The sequence below is a fragment of the Theropithecus gelada genome, chromosome 3 (genome assembly GCF_003255815.1).
Source record: "Theropithecus gelada isolate Dixy chromosome 3, Tgel_1.0, whole genome shotgun sequence".
Lineage (NCBI taxonomy): Eukaryota > Metazoa > Chordata > Mammalia > Primates > Cercopithecidae > Theropithecus > Theropithecus gelada.
The window spans coordinates 8,390,676-8,403,523 of NC_037670.1; the positions used below are offsets into that span (position 1 = coordinate 8,390,676).

Genomic DNA, 12,848 nt, shown 5'->3' on the forward strand with positions numbered 1-12,848 from the left:
CTGGGCTGGTCTCGAACTCCTGACTTCAGGCGATCCGCACACCTTGGCCTCCCAATGTGCTGGGATTACAGGCGTGAGCAACTGCGCCCGGTCTCCAAACCCCTTTTTGAAGATGCCTCTCCCTCACTGTGGTGAAGCCACAGTGCTTCACTGGGATGGGCCTCTCCCTCTCTGACATTTACCCTATTTAACACTCTTTTTTTTTTTTTTTTTGAGACAGGGTCTTGCTCTGTCGCCCAGGCTGGAGTACAGTGGTGTAATCACAACTTACTACAACCTCAACCATCTGTACTCAAGCAATCCTTCTCCTGCCTCAGCCTCCTGAGTAGCTGGACTCCAGGTGTGCATACCACAATGCCTGGCTAATTTGTGTGTGTGTGTGTGTTTTTTGTTTTTTTGGAGACGGAGTTTCGTTCTTGTTGCCCCAGCTGCAGTGCAATGGCGTGGTCTCAGCTCACTGCAACCTCCGCCTCCCAGGTTCAAGCGATTCTCCTGTCTCAGCCTCCTGAGTAGCTGGGATTATAGGCACCTGCCACCACGCCTGGCTAATTTTTGTATTTTTAGTAGAGACAGGGTTTAACCATGTTGGCCAGGATGGTCTTGAACTCCCGACCCCAGGTGATCCACCCACCTCGGCCTCCCAAAGTGCTGGGATTACAAGCGCGAGCCACCGTGCCCGGCCTCATTTTTGTATTTTTGTACAGACGGGGTCTCCCTATGTTGCACAGGCTAGTCTCAAACTCCTGACCTCAGGTGATCCACCCGCTTCAGCCTCCCAGAGTGCTGGGATTACAGGTGTGAGCCACATTTAAAATTTTGTAGAGAAATGGTTCCACTATGTTGCCTAGCCTGGTCTCAAACTCCTGGTCTCAAGCAATCCTCCCACCTTGGCCTCCCAAAACATCGGTATTACAGCCCAACGAGGTCGAATTCCTGACCTCAAGCAATCCACCCACCTCAGCCTCCCAAAGTGCTGGGATTCCAGGCGTGAGCCACCAACCTCCCAAAGTGCTGGGATTCCAGGCGTGAGCCACCACGCCCGGCTCCATGGCACATTTTCCTTCTGTGGCTTTTCTTCTTGATGTCACACGCTCCCAGGAGGACAAAGAGCTCTGAGGGCTTTCTGGACACTACCTCTGCTGTGATGAGGAAGGAGGGCCTTGGCAGGCCACCTGAGCTGCGTTTCCCGATCCCGTCCCCAGTGACAGCTGCGGCCGCGATCCAAACGAGAACGTGAAACAGTGACCGTAAAAGTAAAGGCAACACTTTTTTTTTCTTTTTTTACTTATTTAAAAAGGCCTTGGTGGCAGGAATATAGTGTAAAAATCATTGGAAAAACTAAAAGGCATCGATACATATCCGAATATACACTTTGTACATAAATTACATTTCCTTTAGTCTTTCTGAGTGAGGTCCTGATTCAGTACTGAGGTCTAGTAATTAAGAGGTCCCGGGAGCTGCACGTTCAGGCCGGCATAGTCCACCATGTACATTGGCCATTGCTAGAGAGAGTGACAAAGGCACTTGGTTAGGACTCCAGGTGATGCGGAATGAACCAAAAATGCTTAGCTCTGCTTTTGGAGGGGCTTTCTCAGAGGCTATTTATTTATATTTTATATTTTTTTGAGATGGAGTTTCACTCTTCTGCCCAGGCTGGAGTGCAGTAACGCAATCTTGGCTCACTGCAACCTTGGCCCCCTGGGTTCAAGCGAGTCTCCTGCCTCAGCCTCCCAAGTAGCTGGGATTATAGGCGCCCACCACCATGCCTGGCTAATTTTTTTATTTTTAGTAGAGATGGGGTTTTGCCATATTGGCCAGGCTGGTCTTGGACTCCTGAACCTCAAGTGATCTGCCCGCCTCGGCCTCCCAAAGTGCTAGGATTACAGGCATGAGCCACCACACCCATCCTATTTATTTAGTTTTGAGATGGAGTCTCGTTCTCTTGCCCAGGCTGGAGTGCAATGGCACGATCTTGGCTCACTGCAGCCTTAATCCCCTTGGGCCCAAGTGATCCTCCTGCCCCAGCCTCCCAAGTAGCTAGGACCACAGGCACATGCCACCATGCCTGGCTAATTTTTTAATTCTTTTTATTTTTTTGAGACAGAGTTTCACTGTTGTTGCCCAGGCTGGAGTGCAATGGGGCAGCCTCGGCTCACTGCAACCTCCGCCTCCCAGGTTGAAGCGATTCTCCTGCCTCAGCCTCCCAAGTAGCTGGGATTACAGGCATGCACCACTACGCCTGGCTAATTTTGTATTTTTAGTAGAGAAGGGGTTTCTTGGTTTTTTTTTTTTTTTTGAGACAGAGCCTTGCTCTGTCGCCCAGGCTGGAGTGCAGTGGCACGATCTTGGCTCACTGCAAACTCTGCCTCCCGGGTTCACGCCATTCTTCTGCCTCAGCCTCCCGGGTAGCTGGGACTACAGGCCCCTGCCACCACACCCGGCTAATTTTTTGTATTTTTATTAGAGATGGGGTTTCACTGTGTTAGCCAGGATGGTCTCCATCTCCTGACCTCGTGATCTGCCCGCCTTGGCCTCCCAAAGTGCTGGGATTACAGGCGTGAGCCACCGCGCCCGGACAGAGAAGGGGTTTCTCCATGTTGGTTAGGCTGGTCTCATACTCCTGACCTCAGGTGATCCACCCTCAAAGTGCTGGGATTAGAGGTGTGAGCCACTGTGCCCAGCCTTTTTTCTTTTTTAAATTTTATTTATTTATTTATTTTGAGATGGAGTTTTGCTCTTGTTGCCCAGGCTGGCGTGCCATGGCATGATCTCGGCTCACTGCAACCTCCACTTCCTGGGTTCAAGCGATTCTCCTGCCTCAGCCTCCCTAGTAGCTGGGGTTACAGGCGTGCACCACCATGCTGGGATAATTTTTGTATTTTTAGTAGAGACAGGGTTTCACCATGTTGGCCAGGCTGGTCTCGAACTCCTGACCTCAGGCAATCCACCCACCTTGGCCTCCCAAAGTGCTGGGATTACAGGTGTGAGCCACCGCGCCTGGCCAGTGACATTTCTTTTCACGTCTCCAGCTCTGGCGCGGCTGAAGGACATGGGCAGGTCCCTTCCTGGACCTCGGCTGGCCCATCTGCCCAGCGGGGATGTGAATTCCGACCTGAGTGCCTGTGAGTACCCCGTGAGAAAGATGGGCTACTTCTCGGGTGAGATGGGTGGATGCATCTATAACCCCCAAGGCCGGAAGGTCCCCCCTCAAAGCCCAGTGCCTCCCCATACCCTGGGCCCACATGCCAGAGTAGACGGCCCTGCCCGACCAAGTGGGGAGGGTCACAGAGACGAGGGCTGGAGTCCAAATCTGTGCAACTTTACCACGAGTGAGATCTGATTGGCCGATGCCACTGAATCCGGGTTAGAGGACGAGGAAGAGGAAGACGAGGAGGAAGAGGAGACGGAATTTCCTTCCGAGACCCGCTTTCTCTTGCGCTTGGGAATGCTGCTGTCTTTGGCTGGAAGGAGGGGAAAAGCCTGTTGACGCTGGAAGCTGAGGCTTTTCTGTCTTAGCCTCCTGAGCTCCCTGAAAAAGTGTTCTGTCTTAAGGTTTCGAGTCTCCCTTTCAGGATTTCAAGCTCCTGATCCCCTGGGGGTCAGGGCCCACCTGTCCAGAGCCCACCTGTCCAGCCTCCTTCCCAAAGCAAGCCCGAGGGCCCACTCTCCCCAGCCTCCTGCTCTTGCTGGCCTGCCTGCCTTTGCTAACACTGTATCCTCATCCCCAGGTGTCCCTCCTCCTCCCCAGCAAGCTCACCCCTCAGGCCCTAGGTCCTCTCTCTGTTTTTTTTTTTTGAGACGGAGTCTCACTGTGTCACCCAGTCTGGAGTGCAGTGGCGCGATCTTGGCTCACTGCAACCTATGCCTCCTGGGTTCAAGCGATTCTAGTGCCTTAGCCTCCCAAGTAGCTGGGATTACAGGCGTCTGCCACCTCGCCTGGTTATTTTTTTTTTGTATTTTAGTAGAGATGCGGTTTCACCATGTTGGGCAGGCAGGTCTTGAACTCCTGACCTCAAATGATCCATCCACCTCGGCCTCCCAAAGTGCTGGGATTATAGGCATGAGCCATGGAACCTGGCCTATCTTGTGTTGTAGGGTCTCACTGTTGTCCAGGCTGGAGTGCAGTGGTGCAATCGTAGCTCACTGCAGCCTGCAAGTCCTGGGCTCAAGCAATTCTCCCACCTCAGGCTCCTGAGTAGCTGGGACTATAGGTGTGCACCACCATGCCCGGCTAACTTTTTGTATTCTTATATCATTATGTTGCCCAGGCTGGTCTCAAATTCTCAACCTCAAGCAATCCTCCTGCCTCAGCCTCCCCAAATGCTGAAATCACAGGCATGAGCCACTGTGCCTGGCTCATGGCAACAATATTAATCACATTCTCAGTTTCTGAGTATTTTCTGGGTGCTGGGCATGGTGCTAAATGCTTTGCACATTGTCTCCTGGGATCCTCCCAGCAACCCTCCAAGAACCTATTCACATTTCACTCATAAGCACCCAAAGGGGCAGGGCTGTTAAAGGACTTTCTCCAAGGCCAAGTCTGCGTGACTCCAGAGGCCACATTCTTTCCTGGGCTCTTTAAGGCTGGGAGGGGATGTGGGGCCCCGGGAGAGGTGGTCCAGGGAGGGTATAAAGAGGACCTGGGGCCAGGTGCAGTGGCTCACACTGGTAATCCCCTAGCACTTTGGGAGACCACGGCGGGTGGATTGATTGAGGTCAGGAGTTTGAGACCAGCCTGGGCAACATGGTGAAACCCTGTCTCTACTAAAATATAAAAGAATTATATTGCTGTGGTTATCACTGATGTATGGTGGCCCCGAGCAGAGAGTTCACAGGTCCAAGTAGACAGGCAGTGCCCCAGGGAAAGAAACTCTGGTTTGGAATGAGAAGTCCTAAGTTCAAATTTCCCTGTGGCCACTTACTATTATCACTGTGTGAATTTGGGAAAACCGATGAACCTCTCTGAGTCCAACGGGGAAACCAGTGTGAGGTGAGACTCAGAAAACACTGCATGCATACAAGAACCCAGCACCTAGCCCAGCACGGAGCAGGGGCCGGCAGGGGTTCTGCGGTTGCTGAATTCACTTGAGGTGAAGATGTAAAACTCTGAGCGGCATGTCCTCATTGGATGGGTTACTGCATGGAAACCTCGCCCAGCCCAATGAAGAAGGGCTTTTATTGTCTTTTTGAGACAAGGTCTCACTCTGTCGCCCACGCTGGAGTGCAGTGGTGTGGTCTTGGCTCACTGCAACCTCCAACCTCCCAAGCTCAAGCGATCCTCCTGCCTCAGCCTCCCGAGTAGCTGGGACTACAGGTGCACACCACCCTGCCTGGCTAATTTTTTGTAGACACGCGTCTCTCTCTGTTTCCCAGTCTGGTCTTGAATTCCTGGGCTCAAAGAATTCTCCTGCTTCAGCCTCCCAAAGTGCTGGAATTACAGGTGTGAGCCACTGTACTCAGCCCACCAGAAGGATCTTAATGACACAGAGTAAGGGCAGGCTGGGTCCATGGGGCAAATGTCTCTTCAACTGGAGAAAAGTCAGAAACTGGGGGGTCTGTGATGTGGCGTAGAGACCCTGGGAAAGAGAAGACCTTGGAGGCAGGAGGAGCCCAGGCTCTGAGTCAGAGGGAATTTTGTGGGAGATTCCACATGAAAGAGAAGTCAGAGGCTGCCCCACCCTCTGTCTCAGACTGGTCCATGGGCTGTGGCCATCCTTGAGTCACCCTGAGAGATGGCCACATTGGAGGGAGTGGTGGATGTGGGTGACAGTATCCACCCTCTGGGCATCTGTCCCAAATCCTCCTGAGACCTTCATGTGGCCTTCTGTGTCTCTGCCTTACTTTTTTTTTTTTTTTTTTTTTTGAGACAGAGCCTGGCTCTCTTCCCCAGGCTGGAGTACAGAAGCGCGATCTCGGCTCACTGCAACTGCCGCTTCCTGGGTTCAAGCGGTTCTCCTGCCTCAGCCTCCTGAGTGGCTGGGATTACAGGTGCCCACCATTACCCCTGGCTAATTTTTTTTTTTTTTTTTTTTTTTTAGTAGAGACAGGGTTTCACCATGTTGGTCAGGCTGGTCTCGAACTCCTGACCTCAGGTGATTCACCTGCCTCCCTAAGTGTTGGGATGACAGGCGTGAGCCACCTTTGAGCTTCCCAAAGTGTTGGGATGACAGGCGTGAGCCACCGCGCCTGGCCTCGTCTCTGCCTTTGACCTGAGAGCAAACTAAATCGCCTCCAGATCCATGTGTTCAGCGCCATGCCTCACCCTTGTAACTGGCTCTTTTTTTTTTGGGGAAACAGGGTCTCACTCTGTTGCCCAGGCTGGAGCGCAGTGGCACAATCATAGCTCACTCCAGCTTCCACCTTCCGGCCTCAAGCACTCCTCCTGCCTCATCCTCTTGAGTAGTTGGGACAACAGGTATGCACCACCGCGCCTGGTTAATTTTTAATTTTTTTGCAGAGACGGAGGGGGGTTCACTATATGGCCCAGGCCTGTGATCAGCTCTTGATGGAAGGAGGTGGCTTGTAGCTGGGCTGTGCCACCCAGGCTGGGGAGTTCCAGGTGAACCTGGTCCTGACAGGAGTTAGGGCCTTGGGTCTCAGGCCAGGTTGTGGCGTGGCCTCGCTGAATCCTACTACTGTCCCCGCTGAGCAGTCATACTGGGCCCTGTGGCCCACGGTGGTCTATGGTTCAGATGGGTGGTCCTGACAGCAGGGTCTACACAGCGTCTGACTCACTATGTGGCCTGGACAAGTCCCTGGGCATCTCTGTGCCTCAGCTTCTCAGCTGTACAATGAGGCGGGGTAAGATTAGATCAGGATTTTTTCTTTCTTCTTCTTTTTTATTTCTTAGGAGATGGGGTCTCGGCCAGGCACAGTGGCTCGCGCCTGTAATCCCAGCACTTTGAGATGCTGGGGTGGGAGGATCACTTGAGGTCAGGAGTTTGCGACCAGCCTGGCCAACATGGTGAAACCTCGCCTCTACTAAAAATACACAGGCCGGGCGCAGTGGCTCACACCTGTAATCCCAGCACTTTGGGAGGCCGAGGTGGGCGGATCACAAGGTCAGGAGATCGAGACCTTCCTGGCTAACACGGTGAAATCCCGACTCTACTAAAAATACAAAAAAAATTAGCCGGGCGTCATGGCGGGTGCCTGGAGTCCCAGCTACTCAGGAGGCTGAGGCAGGAGAATGGCCTGAACCCAGGAGGCAGAGCTTGCAGTGAGCCAAGATCTCGCCACTGCACTCCAGCCTGGGCGACAGAGCGAGATTCCGTCTCAAAATAAATAAATAAATAAATAAAAATACACAAAATTAGCTGGGTGTGGTGTTGCATGCCTGAAGTCCCAGCTACTCGGGAGGCTAAGGCATGAGAATCGCTTGAACTCAGGAGGCGGAAGTTGCAGTGAGCCAAGATTGCAAGATTGACTCCAGCCTAAGCGACAGAGCAAGACTCTGTCTTGAAAAAACAAAAACAAAAAAATGCTGGGCATAGTGGCTCACGTCTGTAATCCCAGCACTTTGGCGGGCCGAGGCGGGCGGATCATGAGGTCAGGAGTTCGAGACCAGCCTGGCCAACATGGTGAAACCCTGTCTCTACTAAAAATATAAAAAATAGTTGGGCGTGGTGGTGGGCACCTGTAATCCCAGCTACTTGGGAAGCTGAGGCAGGAGAATCGCTTGAACCTGGGAGGCAGAGGTTGCAGTGAGCCAAGATCGTGCCACTGCACTCCAGCCTGAGCGACAGAGCAAGACTCTGTCTCGGAAAAAAAAAAAAAAGAGATGGGGTCTCATTCTGTCATCCAGGCAGGAGTACAGTGGCATAATCATAGCTCACTGCAGCCTTAAACTCTTGGGCTCAAGTGATCCTCTGGCCTCAGCCTCCTGTGTAGCTGGGACTACAAGTGCCTACTACCATGCCTGACTAATTTTTAGAAAAAATTTTTGGTCTATGGCCATACCACCCTGAATGCACTCAATCTTGCCTGATCTCAGAAGTGAAGCAGGGCGGGCCTGGTTAGTACTTGGATGGGAGAGAAAAACTTTTTGTAGAGACAAGGTCTCATTATGTTGCCCAGGTTGGTCTCAAACTCCTGGACTCAAGCAATCCTCCCACTTAGGCCTCCCAAACTGCTGGGATTAGAGGCGTGAGCCATCACACCTGGCCAATCAGTGTTTCTTTTTCTTTTTGAGACAGAGTCTTGCTCTGTCATCCAGCCTGGAGTGCAGTGGTGTGACTTCAACTCACTGCAACCTCTGCCTCCTGGGCTGACGCGATCCTCCCACCTCAGACTCCCAGGTAGCTGGAACTATAGGTGTGCACCACCATGCCAGGCTAATGTTTTTTTTTTTTTTTTTTTTGAGACAGAGTCTTGCTCTGTTGCCCAGGCTGGAGTGTAGAGGCACACTCTTGGCTCACTGCAACCTCTGCCTCCCAGGTTCAAGCGATCCTCCTGCCTCAGCCCTGCTAGTAGCTGGGATTACAGGCACATGCTACCACACCTGGCTAATTTTTGTATTTTTAGTAGAGACGGGGTTTTGCCATGTTGACCAGGCTGGTCTCGAACTCCTGACCTCAGGTGATCCACCCACCTTGGCCTCCCAAAGTACTGGGATTACACATGTGAGCCACCGTGCCCGGCCCTAATTTTTCTATTTTTCAGTTGAGACGGGGTTTCACCATGTTGGCCAGTCTGGACTCGAACTCCTGATCTCAAGTGATCTGCCTGCCTCGGCCTCCCAAAGTGCTGGGATTACAGGCGTAAGCCTCTGCGCCTGGCCCAATCAGTGTTTGTTAATCGGGTGCACATCATAGTCACCTGGGAGTACTTTCTCCCAGGTCCCATCATCCACCTTAATCAGAACCATCATGCCAGGCGGCCCCAGGAGCCTGGTGAAAGGATCTGTATATCCTGCAGATGCCAGCAGAACGGAGGGGGTCTGGCCAGTCTCGGGCAGTGCCCGCCTGCCTCACCCCTTCAGTCACATGCTACCCCTCTGCTACCCAGGAGGCCTCCATGATCCTCCCTGAGGCCCGGCCTGCCTCTTGTCCTTCTAGCTGACCTCCTGCACTCACTGGTGCTATGTCAGGGCCTCCCCTCTGCAGGGCACCTGCAGGTTTCCGGGGGCCTCTTGGGGATACCTGGCCCTGTTCATGGAGACCTCAGGCTCCCTGGGGAGGCACCGGGGTGGAGAGGGGTTATATTTTTCTCAAGGTGGTCAGCCATCTATTGCATGCCCACCTGGACCACATCTATCTCTGCCTTAAAAAAATTTTTTTATTAAAATTTTTTTTTTTTAGAGACAGGGTCTTGCTCTGTTGCTCAGGCTGGAGTGCAGTGGTACAATCATAGCTCACTGCAGCCTCCAACTCCTCGTGTCTCTGTTGGTTTCTATGTTTTTTTTTTTTTTTTTTGAGATGGAGTCTTGCTCTGTCGCCCAGGCTGGAATGCAGGGGCGCAATCTCAGTTCACTGCAACCTCTGCCTCCCGGGTTCACACAATTCTCCTGCCTCAGTCCCCTGAGTAGCTGGGATTACAGGTGCCCATGACCACGCCCAGCTAACTGTTGTATTTTTAGTAGAGACAGGGTTTCACCATGTTGCTCAGGCTGGTCTTGAACTCCTGACCTCAAGTGATCTGCCCGCCTGGGCCTCCCAAAGTGCTGGGATGACAGGCGTGAGCCACTGCGCCCGGCTCTACCTTTTTTCAAAAGGAACAGTCTCTAGTCCCCGCGGGGCAGAAGGGCGGCTTCTTCACCTCTGACTCACCTGGCACCTTGGCATCATTGCAGATTTCTGCAAAGGGTCTGAAAAAGAAAGAAATCAGGTGGCAGTTAGAAAATGAGGTTTTCCCCTCCCTTTTTTTTTTTTTTGAGATGGAGTCTCGCTCGGTCGCCCAGGCCAAAGTGCAGTGGTGCGATTTCGGCTCACGGCAGCCTCCACCTCCTGGGTTCACGCCATTCTCCTGCCTCAGCCTCTGGCGTAGCTGGGACTAAAGGCGCCCGCCACCACGCCCAGCTAAGTTTTATATTTTTAGTAGAGACGGGGTTTCACCATGTTGGCCAGGCTGGTCTTGAACTTCTGATCTCAGGTGATCCACCTGCCTCCGCCTCCCAAAGTGCCGGGATTACAGGCGTGAGCCATTGAGTCTGGCCGTTTCCCCTCCTTCTCACCTGCTCCCTGAGATGTGTTGCTGCTGCTGAGGGAGCCTGGTAAGACCCACATAAAAATGGGGAGCACACCGTCCCAACAGAACATCCCCCATATAGGCCCTGGATGATGGGCCTGTGCTGGCAAATCATTCCTCTGGGTCTGCTGTCCTCATCTATAAAGCGAGGACGTTGTCTGACCAAGTGATCAAAAATGTGTGCCCAGATTTATGCAAGTGGATAGTCATCACAGCATTATTATTAATTATTATTTTTGAGACAGTCTCACTCTTTTGCCCAGGCTGGAGTTCAGTGGTGCCATCTTAGCTCACTGCAGTCTCGAACTCCTGGGCTCAATCGATCCTCCTGCCTCAGCCTCCCAGTAGCTGGTAATGCAGGTGCACACCACTATGCCTGGCTAATTTTTTTAAAATTAATTATTATTATTATTATTATTATTATTATTATTTGAGATGGAGTCTTGCTCTGTTGCCCAGGCTGGTGTGCTGTGGCGTGGTCTCAGCTCACTGCAAACTCCACCTCCCGAGTTCAAGCGATTGTCCTGCCTTAGCCTCCCGAATAGCTGGGACTACAGGCATGAGCCACCACACCTGGCCGTTTTCCTGCATTTTCTAGTTGTTACTTCAGGGGGTAACATTACTGCATTTTCTAGTTGTTACTTTCTAGTTGTTACTTTGGGGGGTGAACTATCTGTGGGAGAAAGGGAAACCTCCACTTTTTGATTTTGAATAATTTGGTTTTTTTTGACACATGCAAATATTATCTTAATTTAAAAAAACATGTAGGCCAGGCATAGTGGCTCATGTTTGTAATCCCAGCACTTTGGGAGGCCGAGGAACGTGGATCACTTAAGGTCAGGAGTTTGAGACCACCCTGGCCAACATGGTGAAACCCTGTCTCTATAAAAATACAAAAATTAGGTGGGTGTGGTAGTGGGCACCTGTGTTCCCAGCTATTCGGGAGGCTGAGGCACGATAATCGCTTGAATCCGGGAGGCAGAGGTTGCAGTGAGCCAGATGGCGCCACTGCACTCCAGCCTCGGCGATACAGCAAGACATCATCTCAAAAAAACAAAGAAACAAAACATGTAATATAACATTGAAGACGGGCCAGTCGCCATGGCTCAAGCTTGTAATCCCAGCACTTTGGGAAGCTGAGATGGGCAGATCACCTGAGGTCGGGATTTTGAGACTAGCCTGACCAACGTGGAGAAACCCCATCTCTATTAAAAATCCTAAATTGGCTGGGGTGGTGGCACATGCCTGTAATCCCAGCTACTTGGGAGGCTGAGGCAGAGAATTGCTTGAATCTGGGAGGTGGAGGTTGCAGTGAGCTGAGATCACGCCATTGCACTCCAGCCTGGGCAACAAGAGCAAAACTCCATCTCAAAAAAAAAAAAAAAAAAAATACACCACAGGCTAGGTGTGGTGGCTGATCCCCATAACCCCAGCACTTTGAAAGGCTGACATGGGAAGATGGCTTAAGCCCAGGAGTTTGAGACTAGCCTGTGCAACACACACACACACACACACACACACACACACACACACACAAAAGTGGACACAGTGACTCACGCCTGTAATCCCAGCGAGGCGGGTGGATCACCTGAGGTCAGGAGTTTGAGACCAGCCTGACCAATATGGTGAAACTCCATCTCTATTAAAAATACAAAAAAAAAAAAAAAAATTAGCCAGGTGTGGTGGTGTGTGCCTGTAGTCCCAGCTACTCGGGAGGCTGAGACAGGAGAATTGCTCGAACCTGGAAGGTGGAGGCTGCGATGAGCTGAGATCACACCATTGCACTCCAGCCTGTGCAGCAGAACGAGACTCCATCTCAAAAAGAAAGTAATGGCCGGGCATGGTGGCTCACGCCTGTAATCCCAGCACTTTGGGAGGCCGAGGCGGGCAGATCACGAGGTCAAGAGATCAAGACCATCCTGGCTAACACGATGAAACCCCGTCTCTACTAAAAAAACACAAAAAAATTAGCCGGGTGAGGTGGTGGGCACCTGTAGTCCCAGCTACTCGGGAGGCTGAGGCAGAAGAATGGTGTGAACCTGGGAGGCGGAGCTTGCAGTAAGCTGAGATCGCACCACTGCACTCCTGCCTGGGAGACAGAGCGAGAATCTGTCTCAAAATAAATAAATAAATAAATAAATAAATAAAGTAATAAAGTAATAATATAGTAATAAAATCATAATTAAAAATATAAAGAAATGCATCAGTGTTGACTTTCAGTAGAAGATATATAGCTATCTTCTTTTCTTCTATCTATTTGTATTTTCCAGGTTGCTTTGTGTACTGTTCTGAAAATAATAAAATTATCTATTGTACTAAAAAAAAAAGACAAGACTGGGCTGCACAGTTTGGGTGTGGTGGCTCACGCCTGTAACCCCAGCACTTTGGGAGGCCGAGGTGGGAGGATCACTTGAGCTTAGGAGTTCAAGACCAGCCTGGGCAACACAGCAAGACCCTGTTGAGGCTGCAGTGGGCCATGATCATACCTCTGTACTCCTGCCTGGGCAACAGAGTGAGACCCTGTCTCAAAACAAAAACCAAAACCCATAAGACTGTAAGGATATATGGTATAATAGTAATACTGGAGGCTGGGTGCAGTGCCATACACCTGTAATCCCAGCACTTTGGGAGGCTGAGGTGGGCAGATCACTTCAGGTCAGGAG

The 12,848-nt window shown here is 51.5% G+C and overlaps 1 protein-coding gene across 3 annotated transcripts in view; it reads right to left on the reverse strand.

Moving 5' to 3' along the window:
• Positions 1–1,266: 1,266 nt before the first annotated feature.
• The window catches only part of GTF2IRD1 (GTF2I repeat domain containing 1), a 147,369-nt gene continuing 135,787 nt past the window's right edge, over positions 1,267–12,848 (reverse strand). For all 3 annotated transcript variants that reach the window (XM_025380415.1, XM_025380414.1, XM_025380413.1), the window contains exons 25-27: positions 9,768–9,805; positions 3,325–3,461; positions 1,267–1,502 (exon numbers count right to left, since the gene is read on the reverse strand). In XM_025380415.1, the coding sequence (XP_025236200.1) occupies positions 1,434–1,502; positions 3,325–3,461; positions 9,768–9,805 (244 nt within the window). In that variant the 3' untranslated portion in view covers positions 1,267–1,433. The remainder of the gene's footprint in view (positions 1,503–3,324; positions 3,462–9,767; positions 9,806–12,848) is intronic.